Below are 20,429 nucleotides of genomic sequence, written 5' to 3'. Positions count from 1 at the left end.
GAGCATTTGAGAAATTCTTATGAAAAAAATTATTATGGAAAAATATGATTATTTAATTATTTTTTTTACGGCAACTAATCTTTAATTTATTAATGAATTTAATTTAATTAAATGAACAACTAACCTTTTAAATTTTTATCAAATTAAATATTTATTAAAAGAAAATTAGAAAACGATCTGTCAAAGAGGTATTATTTTATATTTTGATTTGATTAATGGAAAAGTTTTATATTTTTTAATTGGGAGCATAATCAATGTCAAATTTAATATATAAATATTTAATGTTTTTATTATAAAATTTAGCGTTCAATTGAAAAGTATAATGTTATAGATTATATTTATAAAATATATATAATTAAAATAACTAAAACAATAATATTTCCATTAATAAAATAATAATTAAAATCAGTTAATTTAAACATTATTATTGAATTTAAAATACATTATATATATATATAATATATATATATTATATATATTATATATATATATATATATATATTATATATTATATATATATATATATATATAATATATATATATATATATATATATATATATATATATATATATATATATATATATATATATATATATAAGAGAGAGAGAGATTAATTGAAATACACTGTCAGTAAAAGAGTTTTACACCATCAGTTAATTATAGACGTTGGATATTAAAAGAAGTTTAACTTTTATTTTAAAATCTATAAAGTAATACAAACGGGTGATGGTGATGAACCGACGGTGTAAAACTTTTTACACTGACAACGTATAGTAATTAATCTCATTATATATATATATATATATATATATATATATATATATATATATATATATATAATATATTAATATATATATATATATATTATATATATTATAATATATATATAATATATATATATATATATTAATAGTGCATTAAGGAAATAATATTTTAATATTTAAATTAATTTTATTAACTAATTGAAGGAACTATAAAATATATTTTTGAAGAAAGAAGTTTTGATTTTTCTAGTAGTTAGAGGCAGAAATATTAGTTTTTATTAAATAATTAAAAACTAAATATAAAAAATTGCTAAACTTTATTTAGACATTAAATTATTTAAGAACTTTTATATTTTAGAGAAAATAAAATATTTATATTTTAGATTTAGTGACATCGTAAGAATATATCATTCTAATATCTCATATAAATAATTTAAAACTTTAAACTTGGTGGTATACACATTAATGGTATAAAATTAATTTATATTATTAATATATCACTTCTTATTACTTAAATTTATTTTTTAATATTCTCTTTGATTCTATTTATAAATTACAATTTATTTTTTAAATTTATTAAATAATAAATGTATATGTCCTATTATTATATCAGATAGATTAGTTATTTAATAAATCTAAAAAAAAGTAAATTATATCCATGAATAAATAAGATAAATCTTCTAAAATAATTATATTATTAAGAATAACAAATTTAAGAATTTTAAGGCATAAAATAATGGGTTTATTAGGATTCCTTTGAACCTCTCACGTGCCATTATATAAACTAGTTAAAACCTTATTCTCAAACCATTATTTGTTTCTGAAACTAGAAATTTTCTTCAAAGCACTGGACTTTCTTCGCTTAATAATAATATTTCCATTAATAAAATAATAATTAAAATCAATTAATTTAAACATTAATATTGAATTTAAAATACATATATATATATATATATATATATATATATATATATATATATATATATTATATATATATATATATTATAGTTCATTAAGAAAATAATATTTTAATATTTAAATTAATTTTATTAACTAATTGAAGGGACCTATAAAATATATTTTTGAAGAAAGAAGTTTAGATTTTTCTAGTAGTTAGAGGCAGAAATATCAGTTTTTATTAAATAATTAAAAAATAAATATAAGAAATTGCTAAACTTTATTTAGACATTAAATTATTTAAGAACTTTTATATTTGAGATAAAATAAAATATTTATATTTTAGATTTAGTGACATCGTAAGAATATATCATTCTAATATGTCATATAAATAATTTAAAATTTTAAACTTGGTGGCATACACATTAATGGTATAAAATTAATTTATATTATTAATATATCACTTCTTTTTACTTAAATTTATTTTTTAATATTCTCTTTGATTCTATTTATAAATTACAATTTATTTTTTAAATTTATTATATAATAAATGTATATGACCTATTATTATATCAGATAGATTAGTTATTTAATAAATCTAAAAAAATAAGTTATATCCATGAATAAATAAGATAAATCTTCTGAAATAATTATATTATTAAGAATAATAAATTTAAGAATTTTAAGGCATAAAATAATGGGTTTATTAGGATTCCTTTGGACCTCTCACATGCCATTATATAAACTAGTTAAAACCTTATTCTCAAACCACTATTTGTTTCTGAAACTAGAAATTTTCTTCAAAGCCTTGGACTTTCTTCAAACCACTAATTCCAAGGTTAGTGCGATGATAATGTTCTATATATGAAACTTGATTATTGCTAGTTATTTTATGTTGCTTATAGTTGTTTTTGTTTTCCTTTTGCAGTTAATCGAATATCATCTATTCTCAGCTCAATATGGTATGTTATTTGTCTTTTTTACTTTAAAGTTTGTATGTTCTTGATTCAGAATATATATGTTAATGCTCAGTTCTTTGTTGCTTATTATGGTTATTAATGTGGTTGCATTAACTGTTTTTTCTTGTAGAATTCTGATGAAAATCTGTTGAATGAGGATTTGCAAGAGGTGAATAATGTTTCACTTGAAAACAATTTGTCTGAAGATCAAATAAGTAATCACTCATATGAATATGATGATGATCAATCGGATGAGGATTTTTATGAGGATCTAGATCAGTTTGCTGAGGATATTCATCAGTATCACAGGAATCTGTGGCGGAATGAGCATCTAAATCGGTTGAACAAGGATATTCATGAGTATGAGAGGAATCTGCAGCAGAATGATCATCTAGATCATCAATGGAATGAAGTTTTTTATGGGCATAGAAGGAATCTGCGGCAGAATGATCATCAGTGCAATGGGTTTTTTTATGGGCATAGGAGGAATCTGTGGCAGAATGATCATCAGTGCAATGAGGTTTTTTATGGGCATAGGAGAAATCCGCGGCAGAATGATCATCAGCGCAATGGTTTTTTTTATGAGCATAGGAGGAATCTGCGGCAGAATGATCATCAGTGCAATGGGATTTTTAATGGGCATAGGATGAATCTGCGGCAGAATGATCATCAGTGCAATGAGGTTTTTTATGGGCATAGGAGGAATCTGCGCCAGAATGATCATCAGTGCAATGACTTTTTTTATGGGCATAGGAGGAATCTACAGCAGAATGATCATCAGTGCAATGGTTTTTTTTATGGGCATAGAAGGAATCTGCAGCAGAATGATCATCAGTGCAATGGAAATTTTTATGGGCATAAGAGGAATCTGTGGCAAAATGATCATCAGTGCAATAAGCATTTTTATGGACATATGAAGAATCTGCAGCAGAATGATCATCAGTGCAATGGGGTTTTTTATGGGCATAGGATGAATCTGCGGCGGAATGATCATCAGTGCAATGAGGTTTTTTGTGGGCTTAAGAGGAATCTGCGGCAGAATGATCATCTGTGCAATGGGTTTTTTATGGGCATAGGAGGAATCTGCGGCAGAATGATCATTAGTGCAATGGGTTTTTTTATGGGCATAGGCGGAATCTGCGGCAGAATGATCATCAGTGCAATGAGGTTTTTTATGGGCATAGGAGGAATCTGCGACGGCAGAATAATAATCTGTGCAATGAGTTTTTTTATGGGCATAAGAGGAATCTTCGGCGGCAGAATGATCATCAGTGCAATGGGGTTTTTTATGGGCATAGGAGGAATCTTCGGCGGCAGAATGATTACCAGTGCAATGGGGTTTTTTATGGGCATAGGAGGAATCTGCGGCAGAATGATCATCAATGGGATGAGGTTTTTTATGGGCATAGAAGGAATCTGCGGCGGCAGAATGATCATCAGTGCAATGGTTTTTTTTATGGGCATAGGAAGAATCTACGGAGGCAGAATGATCATCGGTGCAATGGGGTTTTTTATGGGCATAGGAGGAATCTGCGGCGGGAGAATGATCATCAGTGCAATGAGGTTTTTATGGGCATAAGAGGAATCTGCAACAGAATGATCATCAGTGCTATGGGTTTTTTTATGGGCATAGGAGGAATCTGCGGCAGAATGATCATCAATGGAATGAGGTTTTTTATGGGCATAGGAGGAATCTGCGGCAGAATGATCATCAGTGCAATGAGTTTTTTTATGGTCATAGGAGGAATCTGCAGCAGAATGATCATCAGTGTAATGAGGTTTTTTATGGGCATATGTGGAATCTGCAGCAGAATGATCATCAGTGCAATGAGGTTTTTTATGGATATAGGAGGAATCTGCGACAGAGTACAATTTTTGAGCATTCTTACCGTTGTTTTTCGGTCTCATCTCTCAATAGGATATGTCATCAGATGGTTTTCAAATATAAGCATAGATCATCCTTGTAAAATATTCAATAATACTTGGTTACATTTTATTATTTTGTATCAATCATCAACCATTGTGATAATTTCAATAGCTAATGCAAATTCTCTTTTCTTTCGGATATCATGTCTTCTTCGGCTCTAGAATGCCTTGGTAAGTTTATATTCGTAACTAATTGAAGGACCTGTAAAATATATTTTTGAAGAAAGAAGTTTAGATTTTTCTACTAGTTAGTTTCCATTAAATATTAAAAAATAAATATAAAACATAACTAAACTTTACTTAGACATTAAATTATTTAAGAACTTTTATATTTTAGATAAAATAAAATATTTATATTTTGGGTTCAATGGAAATACACTTTATCCAATAGATATATATATAATTCTGAAATATTATATAAGTAATTTAAAATATTAAACTTCATACATGTTGCTAGTATAAAGTTAATTTATATTATCAGTGTAACACTCATTTTTATTTATATTTACTTTTTAATATTCTCTTTATTTTTATTCATAAAATACAATTTATTTTTTCAAATTATTAAATGATCAATGTATATGATTTATTGGTCTATTATTATATCACATATATTAATTATTCAATAAATAATAAAAATAAAAATAAAGTATATCTATAAATAAATAAGATGGAATGGAATAACTAAATCTTCCGAAATAATTATATTATTGAGAATAACAAATTTAAGACTTTTTTTTTGATATAAAATAATGGGTTTATTAAAATATCTTATGTTATTTAAATTGAAAAATTCTTCTGCCGAAAGAACCGGTCACTGCACAAATGAAGGGACTGTCCTTACCAAATTGGATGAATGGAATAACTAAATCTTTAAAAATAATTATATTATTGAGAATAACAAATTTAAGACTTTTACGGCATAAAATAATGGGTTTATTAGAATATCTTATGTTATTTGAATTGAAAAATTCTTCCGCCGAAAGAACTACTCACTGCGGAGTTTTAGAATTCATAGCTAATGAAGGGACTGTGTCCTTACCAAATTGGATGGAATTGAATAATTAAATCTTCAGAGATAATTATATTGTTGAGAATAACAAATTTAAGACTTTTACGGCATAAAATAATGGGTTTATTAGAATATCCAATGTTATTTGAATTGAAAATCTTCGGTTGAAAGAACTACTCACTACGGAGTTTTAGAATTCACAACTGACGAAGGGACTGTGTCCTTACCAAATTGGATGGTATGGAATAACTAAATCTTTTGAAATAATTATATTATTGAGAATAAAAAATTTAAGACTTTTACGGTATAAAATAATGAGTTTATTAGAATATCCCATACTCAGAGCTTTCTATTCCTAGTCTGCAACGTAAGCAGAGTTAGGTGATGTACATAACGTTAATTTCCTATACCATTATCCGGGGTCTCATATCCATATTCAACCCGTGTAAGTACAATAATTGGGAGCATAACAATGATTATTTAAATTTTTTTTACGGCAACTAATCTTTAATTTATTAATGAATTTAATTTTATTAAATGAACAACTAACCTTTTAAATTTTCATCAAATTAAATATTTATAAAAGAAAATTAGAAAACGATCTGTCAAAGAGGTATTATTTTATATTTTGATTTGATTAATGGAAAAGTTTTATACTTTTTAATTGGGAGCATAATCAATGTCAAATTTAATATATAAATATTTAATGTTTTTATTATAAAATTTAGCGTTCAATTGAAAAGTATAATGTTATAGATTATATTATAAAATATATAAAATTAAATAAATAAAACAATAATATTTCCATTAATAAATAATAATTAAAATCAATTAATTTAAACATTAATATTGAATTTAAAATACATTATATATATATATATATATATAATATATATATATATATATTATATAATATATATATATTATATAATATATATATATATATATATATATATAATCTATATATTATATATATATATATATATTATATTATAGTGCATTAAGGAAATAATGTTTTAATATTTAAATTAATTTTATTAACTAATTGAAGGGACCTATAAAATATATTTTTGAAGAAAGAAGTTTAGATTTTTCTAGTAGTTAGAGGCAGAAATATTAGTTTTTATTAAATAATTAAAAAATAAATATAAAAAATTGCTAAACTTTATTTAGACATTAAATTATTTAAGAACTTTTATATTTTAGATAAAATAAAATATTTATATTTTAGATTTAGTGACATCGTAAGAATATATCATTCTAATATCTCACCTAAATAATTTAAAATTTTAAACTTGGTGGTATACACATTAATGGTATAAAATTAATTTATATTATTAATATATCACTCCTTTTTACTTAAATTTATTTTTTAATATTCTCTTTGATTCTATTTATAAATTACAGTTTTTTTAAATTTATTAAATAATAAATGTATATGACCTATTATTATATCAGATAGATTAGTTATTTAATAAATCTAAAAATAAATAAATTATATCCATGAATAAATAAGATAAATCTTCTGAAATAATTATGTTATTAAGAATAACAAATTTAAGAATTTTAAGGCTTAAAATAATGGGTTTATTAGGATTCCTTTGAACCTCTCACGTGTCATTATATAAACTAGTTAAAACCTTATTCTCAAACCACTATTTGTTTCTGAAACTAGAATTTTTTTTCAAAACACTGGACTTTCTTCGCTTAACAATACTCGTTGGTTTTTTCTAATTCCAAGGTTAGTGCGATCATAATGTTCTATATATGAAACTTGATTATTGCTAGTTCTTTTATGTTGCTTATAGTTTATTTTTGTTTTCCTTTTGCAGTTAATCGATTATCATCTATTCTCAGCTCAATATGGTATGTTATTTGTCTTTTTTATTTTAAAGTTTGTATGTTCTTGATTCAGAATATATATGTTAATACTGAGTTCTTTGTTGCTTATTATGGTTATTAATGTGGTTGCATTAACTGTTTTTTTCTTGTAGAATTCTGATGAAAATCAGTTGAATGAGGATTTGCAAGAGGTGAATAATGTTTCACCTGAAAATAATTTGTCTGAAGATCTAATAAGTAATCACTCATATGAATATGATGATGATCAATCGGATGAGGATTTTTATGAGGATCTAGATCAGTTAGCTGAGGATATTCATCAGTATCCGAGGAATATGCAGCAGAATGATCATCTAAATAGGTTGAATGAGGATATTCATGAGTATGAGAGGCATCTGCAGCAGAATGATCATCTAGATCATCAGTGGAATGGAGTTTTTTATGGGCATAGGAGGAATCTGCAGCAGAATGATCATCAGTAGAATGGGGTTTTTTATGGGCATACGAGGAATCTGCGGCAGAATGATCATCTAAATCGGTTGAACGAGGATATTCATGAGTACGAGAGGAATCTGCAGCAGAATGATCATCTAGATCATCAGTGGAATGAGGTTTTTTATGGGCATAGGTGGAATTTGCGGCAGAACGATCATCAGCGCAATGGGGTTTTTTATGGACATAGGAGGAATCTGCGGCGGAATGAGCATCTAAATCGGTTGAATGAGGATATTCATGAGTATGAGAGGAATCTGCAGCAGAATGATCATCTAGATCATCAATGGAATGAGGTTTTTTATGGGCATAGGAGGAATGTGCAGCAGAATGATCATCAGTGCAATGGGGCTTTTTATGGGCATACGAGGAATCTGCGGCAGAATGATCATCAGGGCAATGGGGTTTTTTATGTACATAGGAGAAATCTGCGGCAGAATGGTCATCAGTGCAATGAGTTTTTTTATGGGCATAAGAGGAATCTGCAGCAGAATGATCATCAGTGCAATGGGATTTTTTATGGGCATACGAGGAATCTGCGGCAGAATGATCATCAGTGCAATGAGGTTTTTTATGGGCATAGGAGGAATCTGCAGCAGAATGATCATCATTGCAATTGGATTTTTTATGAGCATACGAGGAATTTGCGGCAGAATGATCATCAGTGCAATGTGGTTTTTAATGGACTTAGGAGGAATCTGCGGCAGAATGCAATTTTTGAGCATTCTTACCGTTGTTTTTCGGTCTCATCTCTCGATAGGGTATGTCATCAAATGGTTTTCAAATATAAGCATAGATCATCTTTGTAAAATACTGATTCTTTCTTTTCTGATTTTTTGCAGCCAAAATTCTGGAATGTGGTGATAAAAGTATGTGCACTAACATCTTACTTGGTTACATTTTATTCTTTTGTATCAATCATCAATCATTGTGATAATTTCAATAGCTAATGCAAATTCTCTTTTCTTTCGGTTATCATGCCTGCTTCGGCTCTAGAATGCCTCGGTAACTTTATATTCGTAACTCAAGTTTCAACGATTTAAATATTTTTCCTATCTTAAATTCATATTCATATTCTTGTTAAAATCTTGCAGCTCGTATGAACATAGAATATCCAATGTTATTTGAACTGAGAAGTCCTTCTACTGATAAAATTACTCACTGCGGAGTTTTAGAATTCATAGCTGACGAAGGGACGGTGTCCTTACCAAATTGGATATACATGTTTTCCTTTCATAGTGATTCCTTAACAAAGACTCCTGAAGTGATTCCGTTCTGTGGTTCGAGACGGCGTTTGGATGGAAAACCGGCGACACAGGCATCGACTCCAATTCTAAAGCAGCAGCAACAAGAAATTGAAAATAAGACCAAGATTTCTTCTGGAAAGCTTGTTTTTGGGTCAAAAGGAAATGCAGCTAATGTTTCTCTAAAAACTGAAAGTCAAGAGTCACCTAAGAAGAAGACAAAAACCAAAGAATTTCAAGCTTTCACAGGAAAGAAGTATTCATTAATAGGTTGATCCTTGTTGGATTGTTTTTCAGATATTGATATTAGTAGAGGATAGTTTAATTTACAGTAACTTTTAGAAGTTACTATATTCGTTGTTACATTATGAATATAATCGTTTCCTATTTACTATGCCTTTATTTCAAACCTCGTCTTTGCAATATCACTGTTATATTTATGTACATCGTTGCATTAAAAAAAGACCAAAAATTGAACAACATAAGATAACCGACACTTGTTTCAATTGACACTTCATAGATATAGATGGAAAGGGGTTAAAGCGAAATACAAGATCATCCTCCAAATAAAACTGTTTCTTTCAAAATATCATTCCTTTGGAAAATAATTGATGTTCAAAAGTGGAAAACAAATCAAATACAAACTATGTATGTGGAAAACTCTAAAGTGGAACACTAATTATAATACTTAAATTGAAGTGCTCAAACAAAATGCAAATACTATTTGTTCAGTTGTCATAACTAACTGGGTGGGACTACTTACCGCAACCGTATGGAGGCCCAAACGTTTCGCTGTCATTAAATAGCGGATACTGTCATCGAAGAATAACTGAAGAGAACAACAAATAGAAAGAAAATAAAATATTATTTGTCACAATAACATGTCTAAAGAATAAGAACAATGTAAGTGTTCTCATTTGTATTAATGAGGGAAGAAATATTTCTCTTGCTGTTCTTTGAGGGTCAATGTCAGCCAACTTGAAAGCCTTTTCAAATGCATCAACTAACTTGCTAACTTTCAAATCCCTTGACTTTATTGGCTCATGGTAGATCATATATGCATAAGATGATGATATTTGAAATGTCCCTTGAGAAATTTGATCAATTTGGGAGATAGATTGTTGGAGAAGTTACTCAAGATACCCAATCAAACTAGGGTTTCCAAGACAAATCACCTTCAAACTCTTGAAGAAAATTTGATCAATATAACATGTAGAGATCATTGGGACTCATATATGATGCTTATAATCATTCTTGAATCAATTCTTGGTTGTGCTCTTTGTTCATGAGGGCCTCAAATCCTAGATGTGATCAATGAATCAATGAGATCATGCCCTACCTACAAAAGACTTAGATAGATGCAAATACATGTTTTTGATATTTTGATTAGTAAAATGATAATATACAAGTATGATATAATCACTAAGTGCTTAGTGACCTCTCCCAAAATAAACCCAATGAAGGAGGGATAAGGAGGATGCCAAGATATGATCCCAATGCTAATGCTTATGATGGAATTGCATGAGGGATCTTAGGGTCAAAATTGGGTTCTTACAGTATGCGGTGTATGAGTGATCTCTTTTTGTGTCTTTATCTGAATTTCTCATTCTTTTCTTTTTTCTTCTTTTTTATTTTCTTGCCTCTACTAACAAGTTTTGGCTTGTAACCGGTGATCGAAGTATTCCCACAGGATTCTACGAAGGTAAAAGAATTAGGTGTTTGCAAAAGGAAAGTACCCGTGGGTAAAAAAGACTTTGAAAAGAGATTTTCTGCCAAAGGCAAAGAGAAGTCTTGTAAAAGGTAGGCAACTCAACTGAGAAACGACCTCTTCGTGCAACAGATAGCAACGACTCCTTAGCAAGAGAGATGGAAATTTCTAAATACATTAAAGGAAAAAGGTGGACAGACTTCTCACACAAAAGGTAATGAGAACTACTTGACAAAAGGTTAAGAAGGAAATGGGAATGAGGGACAACCTTGCTGGGGAGATATGATTTTCTCGCCCAATAGGTAGCAACGACTCCTTAGCAAGGAAAAAAAGGGGGCTTCCAAACAAAAGGTTAAGAAGAAAGAGGGTCGAGTTTCTCGCACAAAAGGTGATAAGAACTTCTTAACAAAAGGTTAAGAAGAGAATGTGAATGAGATTCTCGTACAAAATGTAACGAGAGCTCCTAGACACAAGGTCTGCTGGGGATTTTCACACAAAAGGTAGTGAGAACTTCTTAATGAAAGGTTAAGAAAAAAGTTGGGTACTTTTCATACGAAAGGTAATGAGAAACTTCTCAATGAAAGGTTAAGAAGAAAGAATGGATATGATCTCTCATACAAAAGGTAATGAGAAACTTCTCAGTGAAAGGTTAAGAAGAAAGATGAATGGGATTCCTCATACGAAGGGTAATGAGAAATTTCTCAACAAAGAGGTTAAGAAGAAGGCTAGCAAGGATTTCTCATACAAAAGGCAATGAGAAACTTCTCAACGAAAGGTTAAGAAGATAGATGGAATGGATGGTTATCTCATGCAAAAGGTAGCAATGACTCCTTATCAAGAGAAGATTTTCAATGCAAAAGGCAAATGACGCTTACAAAAGCTAAGCAGATTTAGGATTATAAATCCTCGAGCAAAAGAATGAGGAGACTTACAAAAGGTAAGCAACTGGGGATAACAGTCTTTATACAAAAGGCACAAAAGGAACTCACAAAAGGTAAGCAAGAAGGGAATTGTCTCTTATGCAAAAGGCAGGGAAGTACTTGCAAAAGGTAAGTAACTATCAAAAGGTCACAAACATGTGTATAAGGAAAAACAATCATACAAAACCTGTTAGGTAAAACCTAGACTCAAGGGGATTTGTCAGACGAATCTGGGCTTTAGCACACTCTAACAGATGGGGAACTTTGTGAGTAGGTATGAAAACCTCATATCGTCCCTCAAGCACAATGGCGGGGATGAAGTTCTCAAATCATGGCTACCCAAACCCCGAGACTCACCAAACCTATATCAACATTTAAACAAACGGGAAACAAAGATCTTACAAAGGTACCCTACTCGTGCAAAAGGCACCGAGGGGGAGACGTGATTTCGTGCACAAAGCAACGAAAGGATTCCTTTGAACCTCTCACGTGTCATTATATAAACTAGTTAAAACCTTATTCTCAAACCACTATTTGTTTCTGAGACTAGACATTTTCTTCAAAGTACCGGACTTTCTTCGCTAAACAATACTCGGTGTTTTTTTTTTTATTCCAAGGTTAGTGCGACGATAATGTTCTATATATCAGATATATAATTATTAATTATTCTAAAATAATCAAATCTAAAAAAATAAATTATATCCATAAATAAATAAGATTGAAGGAAATAATTAAATCTTTTGAAATAACTATATTATTGAGAATAACAAATTTAAGACTTTTAGCTTATTATTAGGATTCCTTTTAACCTCTCACATGCCATTATATAAACTAGTAAAAACCTTATTTTCAAATCACTATTTGTTTCTGAGACTAGAAATTTTCTTCAAAGCACTGAACTTTCTTCGCTAAACAATACTCATTGTTTTTTTTTATTCCAAGGTTAATGCGATGATAATGTTCTATATATCAGATATATAATTATTAATTATTCTAAAATAATTAAATCTAAAAAAATAAATTATATCCATAAATAAATAAGATTGAAGGAAATAATTAAATCTTTTGAAATAATTATATTATTGAGAATAACAAATTTAAGACTTTTACGACATCAACTTATTATTAGGATTCCTTTGAACCTCTCACATGTCATTATATAAACTAGTAAAAACCTTATTCTCAAACCACTATTTGTTTTTGAGACTAGAAATTTTCTTCAAAGCACTGGACTTTCTTCGCTAAACAATACTCGGTGTTTTTTTTTTATTCCAAGGTTAGTGCGATGATAATGTTCTATATATGAAACTTGATTATTGCTAGTTATTTTATGTTGCTTATAGTTTGTATGTTCTTAATTCAGAATATATATGTTAATGCTGAGTTCTTTGTTGCTTATTATGGTTATTAATGTGCTTGCATTAACTGTTTTTTTCTTGTAGAATTCTCATGAAAATCAGTTGAATGAGGGTTTGCAAGAGGTGAATAATGTTTCACCTGAAAGTAATTTGTCTGAAGATCAAATAAGTAATCACTCATATGAATATGATGATGATCAGTCGGATGAGGATTTTTATGAGGATCTAGATCAGTTCGCTGAGGATATTCATCAGTATCCGAGGAATCTGCAGCAGAATGATCATCTAAATCGGTTGAATGAGGATATTCATGAGTATGAGAGGAATCTGCAGCAGAATGATCATCTAGATCATCAGTGGAATGAGGTTTTTTATGGGCATAGGAGGAATCTGCGGCAGAATGCAATTTTTGAGCATTCTTACCGTTGTTTTTCGGTCTCATCTCTCGATAGGGTATGCTTCAAATATAAGCTTAGATCATCTTTGTAAAATATAGTCGTAACTCAAGTTTCAACGATTTGAATATTTTTCCTATCTTAAATTCATACTCATATTCTTGTTAAAATCTTGCAGCTCGTATGAACATAGAATATCCAATGTTATTTGAACTGAGAAATCTTTCTGCTGAAATAACTACTCACTGCGGAGTTTTAGAATTCACAGCTGACGAAGGGACGGTGTCCTTACCAAATTGGGTATACATGTTTTCCTTTCATAGTTTACTGAGTAACCGTTTTAATTTACATAAGATGGTGATGTTTTTATGTTGTAATTTTCAGATGATGGAAGATATGCTCTTACAGAATGGAGACATTGTATCTCTGAAAAACACAAGTCTTGTCAAAGGAAAGTTTGTGAAACTGCAGCCTCACTCCAAAGATTTTCTAGATATCACTAATCCAAAAGCAATGTATGAATGATAGTTGAATAATATCCTATCTAGTTACGTGTTTCTTAAGTATCATATTTGTGTCGGTAAAACTAATATTTTGTTTCTTTTCCGTGATCATTTTCAGGTTAGAAACTTCGTTGAGGAGTTACTCGTGTTTAACAACTGGCCGCACTATAATGATTCCGTATAACAACAAAAAGTATTACATTGATGTGGTTGAAACGAAACCTTGTCCCGCTATTTCTATAATTGAAACAGACTGTGAGGTTGATTTTGCCCCACCTCTTGATTACAAAGAACCTGAGAAGAATTTGCCATCTGATTTGTCTGATAAGGAATCTCCACAAGGTTTGGATTCTTTTATTATCTTTTGGAACATGCTTAAATATTCTGTCTGTTTTCAAGTGAAGATTTTGACTATATATATTCTGCATTTCAGTTGAAGAAGAGGCAGAAACAAAGACTCCTGAAGTGATTCCGTTCAGTGGTTCGGGACGGCGTTTGGATGGAAAACCGGCGACACAGTCAGTTGAAGCAAGTTCGACTCCAATTCTAAAGCAGCAACAACAACAAACTGAAAATAAAACCAAGAGTTCTGGAAAGTTGTTTTTGGGTCAAAAGGAAATGCAGCTAATGTTTCTCTAAAAAATGAAAGTCAAGAGTCACCTAAGAAGAAGACAAAAACCAAAGAATTTCAAGCTTTCACAGGAAAGAAGTATTCATTAATAGGTTGATCCCTGTTGGATTGTTTTTCAGATATTGATAGAACAGTTTAATTTACATAAACTTTTAGAAGTTACTCTTCAATATCCATTGCTTTATTCGTTGTTAGATATGATTATAGTTATTTCCTATTGCCAGTCTTGTTTGATTTACTATGTTATTTTTATTTACTATGTTATTTCCTATTGCCATGGCCATTATACTACACTTAAGACACCACAAACAAATATAAGCTTTTACTGTCGTTTCAATTGCAACCTATGTATAGAAGCAGATAACAAATCTGTTTCTTTCAATATATCATTCCTTTGGAAAATAATTGATGTTCAAAAGTGGATAACAAATCAAATACAAACTATGTATGTGGAAAACTCTAAAGTGGAACACTAATTATAATACTTAAATTGAAGTGCTCAAACAAAATGCAAATACTATTTGTTCAGTTGTCATAAGTAACACATCTTCATCATCAGAGACTTAGTTCTCGAATAAAAAACATGTTCATGTCTTTTACTACTCATGTTAAAACAAATGAAGAAAATGTGTGAAAAAAATGATTCTCATCACACCTCAATTTATACAAAAAATATGCGTCAATTAAAAAGCAAACAAGAGAAGCGTCAGATAAATTAGCGTTCTTTTTGAAGAACAAAAAATATGCGTCAATTGGATTGACTTGTCTAAGGAAGGCGTCAATGAGCCTAATTTACCTTCTAAAATGTTAATTGTGGACGCCAATCTAATTGATTGGAGTCGTGAGCAAGAATATTTTTATATTTAAAGATGAGCATTTGAGAAATTTTTATGAAAAAAATTATTATTTTAATATTATTATTTAAAAAAATTTACGGCAACTAATCTTTAATTTATTAATGAATTTAATGTTATTAAATGAACAACTAACCTTTTAAATTTTCATCAAATTAATATTTATAAAAGAAAATTAGAAAACGATCTGTCAAAGAGGTATTATTTTATATTTTGATTTGATTAATGGAAAAGTTTTATATCTTTTAATTGGGAGCATAATCAATGTCAAATTTAATATATAAATATTTAATGTTTTATTATAAAATTTAGCGTTCTATTGAAAAGTATAATGTTATAGATTATATTTATAAAATATATAAAATTAAAATAAATAAAACAATAATATTCCATTAAAAAAATTATAATTAAAATCAATTAATTTAAACATTAATATTGAATTTAAAATACATTATATATATTTTTAATAGTACATTGAGGAAATAATATTTAATATTTAAATTAATTTTATTAACTAATTGAAGGGACCTATGAAATATATTTTTGAAGAAAGAAGTTTAGATTTTTCTAGTAGTTAGAGGCAGAAATATTAGTTTTTATTAAATAATTAAAAATAATATAAAAAATTGCTAAACTTTATTTTGATATTAAATTATTTAAGAACTTTTATATTTTAGATAAAATAAAATATTTATATTTTAGATTTAGTGACATCGTAAAAATTTATCATTCTAATATATCATATAAATAATTTAAAATTTTAAACTTGGTGGTATACACATTAATGGTATAAAATTATTTATATTATTAATATATCACTTCTTTTCTTAAATTTATTTTTAATATTCTCTTTAATTCTATTTATAATTTATAATTTATTTTTTAAATTTATTAAATAATAAATGTATATGACCTATTATTATATCAGATACATTAGTTATTTAATAAATCTAAAAAAGTAAATTAAATCCATGAATAAATAAGATAAATCTAAGAATAACAAATTTAACAATTTTAAGGCATAAAATTAGGATTCCTTTGAACCTCTCACGTGCCATTATATAAACTAGTTAAAACCTTATTCTCAAACCATTATTTGTTTCTGAAACTAGAAATTTTCTTCAAAGCAGTGGACTTTCTTCGCTTAACAATACTAGTTGGTTTTTTCTAATTCCAAGGTTAGTGCGATGATAATGTTCTATATATGAAACTTGATTATTGCTAGTTATTTTATGTTGCTTATAATTGTTTTTGTTTTCCTTTTGCAGTTAATCGATTATCATCTATTCTCAGCTCAATATGGTATGCTATTTGTCTTTTTTGTTTTAAAGTTTGTATGTTCTTGATTCAGAATATATATGTTAGTGCTCAGTTCTTTGTTGCTTATTATGGTTATTAATGTGCTTGCATTATCTGTTTTTTTCTTGTAGAATTATGATGAAAATCAGTTGAATGAGGATTTGCAAGAGGTGAATAATGTTTCACCTGAAAATAATTTGTCTGAAGATCTAATAAGTAATCACTCATATGAATATGATGATGATCAATCGGATGAGGATTTTTATGAGGATCTAGATCAGTTAGCTGAGGATATTCATCGGTATCCGAGAAATCTGCAGCAGAATGATCATCTAAATCGGTTGAACGAGGATATTCATGAGTATGAGAGGCATCTGCAGCAGAATGATCATCTAGATCATCAGTGGAATGGAGTTTTTTATGGGCATAGGAGGAATCTGCAGCAGAATGATCATCAGCGCAATGAGGTTTTTTACGGGCATACGAGGAATCTGCGGCAGAATAATCATCTATATCGGTTGAACGAGGATATTCATGAGTACGAGAGGAATCTTCAGCAGAATGATCATCTAGATCATCAGTGGAATGGGGTTTTTTATGGGCATAGGAGGAATCTGCGGCAGAATGATCATCAGCGTAATGGGGTTTTTTATGGACATAGGAGGAATCTGCGGCGGAATGAGCATCTAAATTGGTTGAATGAGGATATTCATGAGTATGAGAGGAATCTGCAGCAGAATGATCATCTAGATCATCAGTGGAATGAGGTTTTTTATGGGCATAGGAGGAATCTGCAGCAGAATGATCATCAGTGCAATGGGGTTTTTTATGGGCATACGAGGAATCTGCGGCAGAATGATCATCAGTGCAATGGGGTTTTTTTATGGGCATACAAGGAATCTACAGCAGAATGATCATCCGTGCAATGAGATTTTTTATGGACATAGGAGGAATCTGCGGCAGAATGCAAATTTTGAGCATTCTTACCGTTGTTTTTCGGTCTCATCTCTCGATAGGGTATGTCATCAGATGGTTTTCAAATATAAGCATAGATCATCTTTGTAAAATATTCAATAATACTGATTCTTTCTTTTCTGATTTTTTGCAACCAATTCTGAAATGTGGTGATAAAAGTATGTGCACTAACATCTTACTTGGTTACATTTTATTCTTTTGTATCAATCATCAATCATTGTGATAATTTCAATAGCTAATGCAAATTCTCTTTTCTTTCGGTTATCATGCATGCTTCGGCTCTAGAATGCCTCGGTAACTTTATATTCGTAACTCAAGTTTCAACGATTTGAATATTTTTCCTATCTTAAATTTATATTCATATTCTTGTTAAAATCTTGCAACGTATGAACATAGAATATCCAATGTTATTTGAACTGAGAAGTCATTCTGCTGATAAAACTACTCACTGCGGAGTTTTAGAATTCACAGCTGACGAAGGGACGGTATCCTTACCAAATTGGGTATACATGTTTTCCTTTCATAGTGATTCCTTAACAAAGACTCCTGAAGTGATTCCGTTCAGTGATTCGGGACGGCGTTTGGATGGAAAACCGGCAACACAGTCAGTTGAACCAAGTTCGACTCCAATTCTAAAGCAGCAGCAACAACAAACTGAAAATAAGACCAAGAGTTCTTCTGGAAAGCTTGTTTTTGGGTCAAAAGGAAATGCAGCTAATGTTTCTCTAAAATATGAAAGTCAAGAGTCACCTAAGAAGAAGACAAAAACCAAAGAATTTCAAGCTTTCACAGGAAAGAAGTATTCATTAATAGGTTGATCCTTGTTGGATTGTTTTTCAGATATTGATATTAGTAGAGGATAGTTTAATTTACAGTAACTTTTAGAAGTTACTATATTCGTTGTTACATTATGAATATAATCGTTTCCTATTTACTATGCCTTTATTTCAAACCTCGTCTTTGCAATATCACTGTTATTTTTATGTACATCGTTGCATTAAAAAAAGACCAAAAATTGAACAACATAAGATAACCGACACTTGTTTCAATTGACACTTCATAGATATAGATGGAAAGGGGTTAAAGCGAAATACAAGATCATCCTCCAAATAAAACTGTTTCTTTCAAAATATCATTCCTTTGGAAAATAATTGATGTTCAAAAGTGGAAAACAAATCAAATACAAACTATGTATGTGGAAAACTCTAAAGTGGAACACTAATTATAATACTTAAATTGAAGTGCTAAAAAAAAATGCAAATACTATTTGTCCACTTGTCATAAGTAACTGGGTGGAACTACTTACCGCAACCGTATGGAGGCCCAAACGTTTCGCTGTCATTAAATTGCGGGTTTCGCTGTCATTAAATTGCGGATACTGTCATCGAAGAACAACTGAAGAGAGCAACTAATAGAAAGAAAATAAAATATTGTTTGTCACAATAACATGTCTAAAGAATAAGAACAATGCAAGTGTTCTCATGTGTATTAACGAGGGAAGAAATATTTCTCTTACTGTTCTTTGAGGGTCAATGTCAGCCAATTTGAAAACCTCTTCAAATGCATTATCAAAGGGTGTGCAGATAACCCGTGTCTTTGGAAGCACCATATCAGAATCAGGTCGGCGTGTGTACTTCCAGAAATCAAAAATTTCTTCGTCGTTTTTGTCATCAGGAGGTCTGATATCGTCCAAGGAATTCAGAGTATCAAAGCTTATAATTCTTTCAAAACAGTCCTCCAACCCAAGTCTTTTAAGCACTCTTATCGCATGTCCCGTGTCCGCATTCGTAAAACCCTGCAAAAGAGAAAACACAACAAATAGAGACTTGCTCCAAACTTTCATTGTCAAGAAACATGAAAGAAACTTACCACTTTCCTACAAGGCAAGCTTTGCAAAATCCTTTTGAGAACGCGGTCCGGTTTCAATAGACTATAAGGCAATCTTCCATGAACATAACTATTCAACACACAAAATATTATGTCAATATGCTAATTTCTCTCATACCAATATAAAAAATAAAAAGGGCAGAAAAATTCAATGAAAAATTACCTATGAAAGTCATTATAGTCAAAGTCATAACCAATTGCCCGACAAAAAGACAAGAAACAAGTTCGTTAAATTTTTTGAGATATAACAAAATAGTACCCTAAGAGCAGCCATTGTTGTCCCATAAGTCTTGTATAATGAATTGCACAACTCAGGAACTTTTTCAGCCTCCATTCCAAGCTTTTGAAGCATATACACTATACAATACACCATTTTTTCTTTAAAATGTCTTTTTCTTTAAAATGTCCTGTAATATTAAAAGAAATATGAATCTGTTTTATTCGTCCGGAAAGTTATATAAATCTGTTTTATTCGTCAGGAAAGTCTCCGATAAAGATCCAACTTTGAAATACTGAGACTTTCGAGTATCTTGAGAGAAGTTTGATTTGTTGGTTAGACGAAGACATTGAAGACAGTGAAAAGATTAGAAGAATCAAAAGGCTTATTACATGTTCAACAATGATGGAGAACATCGTGTCTTGGAGTTAGTTAAAATTTACCGTGGTTGTCGTATTATGATGCATAGTTTAGATTAGGGGTGGCAAAACGGGCCCGGCCCGCGGGCCATGCCCGTTTTACCCGTCATTTTTGGCGGGCCGGGC

At 29.7% G+C, this 20,429-nt stretch overlaps 4 protein-coding genes, 1 long non-coding RNA gene and 1 pseudogene across 7 annotated transcripts in view; 5 read left to right on the top strand and 1 right to left on the bottom strand.

Moving 5' to 3' along the window:
• LOC127105056 (uncharacterized) overlaps positions 1–18,650 on the top strand; it is a 100,613-nt gene extending 81,963 nt beyond the window's left edge. The window contains exon 10 of one of the 2 annotated variants that reach the window (XM_051042222.1): positions 18,594–18,650. In XM_051042222.1, coding sequence (XP_050898179.1) covers positions 18,594–18,598 — 5 coding nt within the window. In that variant the 3' untranslated portion in view covers positions 18,599–18,650. Of the gene's footprint in view, positions 1–9,407; positions 9,465–18,593 lie in introns of those variants that run through there. The other variant, XM_051042223.1, reaches the window with a different exon arrangement.
• LOC127105054 (uncharacterized) lies at positions 2,454–4,615 on the top strand. The gene is made up of 3 exons (XM_051042219.1): positions 2,454–2,500; positions 2,591–2,624; positions 2,752–4,615. Exons 2-3 carry the CDS (start codon positions 2,622–2,624, stop codon positions 4,198–4,200), a joined length of 1,452 nt encoding a protein of 483 aa, XP_050898176.1. The 5' UTR covers positions 2,454–2,500; positions 2,591–2,621; the 3' UTR covers positions 4,201–4,615.
• On the top strand, positions 7,237–8,892 carry LOC127105063 (uncharacterized). Of its 2 annotated transcripts, XR_007794895.1 has the most exons (4): positions 7,237–7,300; positions 7,392–7,425; positions 7,554–8,654; positions 8,736–8,892. It is a non-coding gene; the product is annotated as an uncharacterized LOC127105063 (long non-coding RNA). The 2 variants fall into 2 exon arrangements; XR_007794894.1 differs by lacking the exon at positions 7,237–7,300 and having other exon boundaries at positions 7,373–7,425.
• Positions 13,334–14,893, top strand: LOC127105060 (uncharacterized; annotated as a pseudogene).
• On the top strand, positions 16,609–17,940 carry LOC127105058 (uncharacterized). The gene is made up of 3 exons (XM_051042226.1): positions 16,609–16,684; positions 16,775–16,808; positions 16,937–17,940. Exons 2-3 carry the CDS (start codon positions 16,806–16,808, stop codon positions 17,717–17,719), a joined length of 786 nt encoding a protein of 261 aa, XP_050898183.1. The 5' UTR covers positions 16,609–16,684; positions 16,775–16,805; the 3' UTR covers positions 17,720–17,940.
• Positions 18,651–19,138: 488 nt separating the features above from the next.
• On the bottom strand, positions 19,139–20,040 carry LOC127104363 (uncharacterized protein C24B11.05). The gene is made up of 4 exons (XM_051041544.1): positions 19,927–20,040; positions 19,831–19,883; positions 19,650–19,737; positions 19,139–19,575 (listed from the first exon to the last, which is right to left on the bottom strand). Exons 1-4 carry the CDS (start codon positions 20,038–20,040, stop codon positions 19,189–19,191), a joined length of 642 nt encoding a protein of 213 aa, XP_050897501.1. The 3' UTR covers positions 19,139–19,188.
• Between the last annotated feature and the right edge of the window lie 389 nt (positions 20,041–20,429).

This window comes from Lathyrus oleraceus, chromosome 7 (genome assembly GCF_024323335.1).
Source record: "Lathyrus oleraceus cultivar Zhongwan6 chromosome 7, CAAS_Psat_ZW6_1.0, whole genome shotgun sequence".
Taxonomy (NCBI): Eukaryota; Viridiplantae; Streptophyta; class Magnoliopsida; order Fabales; family Fabaceae; genus Lathyrus; species Lathyrus oleraceus.
Note: the sequence above shows the minus strand (reverse complement) of the source record. Positions and strands in the feature narration are given on the sequence as shown.

What these genes read in the sequence shown, in the direction of transcription:
- LOC127104363 (XM_051041544.1), bottom strand. Translation starts at nt 20,040, where the DNA reads ATGGTGTATTGTATAGTGTATATGCTTCAAAAGCTTGGAATGGAGGCT. An exon ending in GACTATAATGACTTTCATAG is followed by an intron (nt 19,738 to 19,830) that starts GTAATTTTTCAT and finishes TGTGTTGAATAG; the next exon opens with TTATGTTCATGGAAGATTGC. An exon ending in GCTTGCCTTGTAGGAAAGTG is followed by an intron (nt 19,576 to 19,649) that starts GTAAGTTTCTTT and finishes TCTCTTTTGCAG; the next exon opens with GGTTTTACGAATGCGGACAC.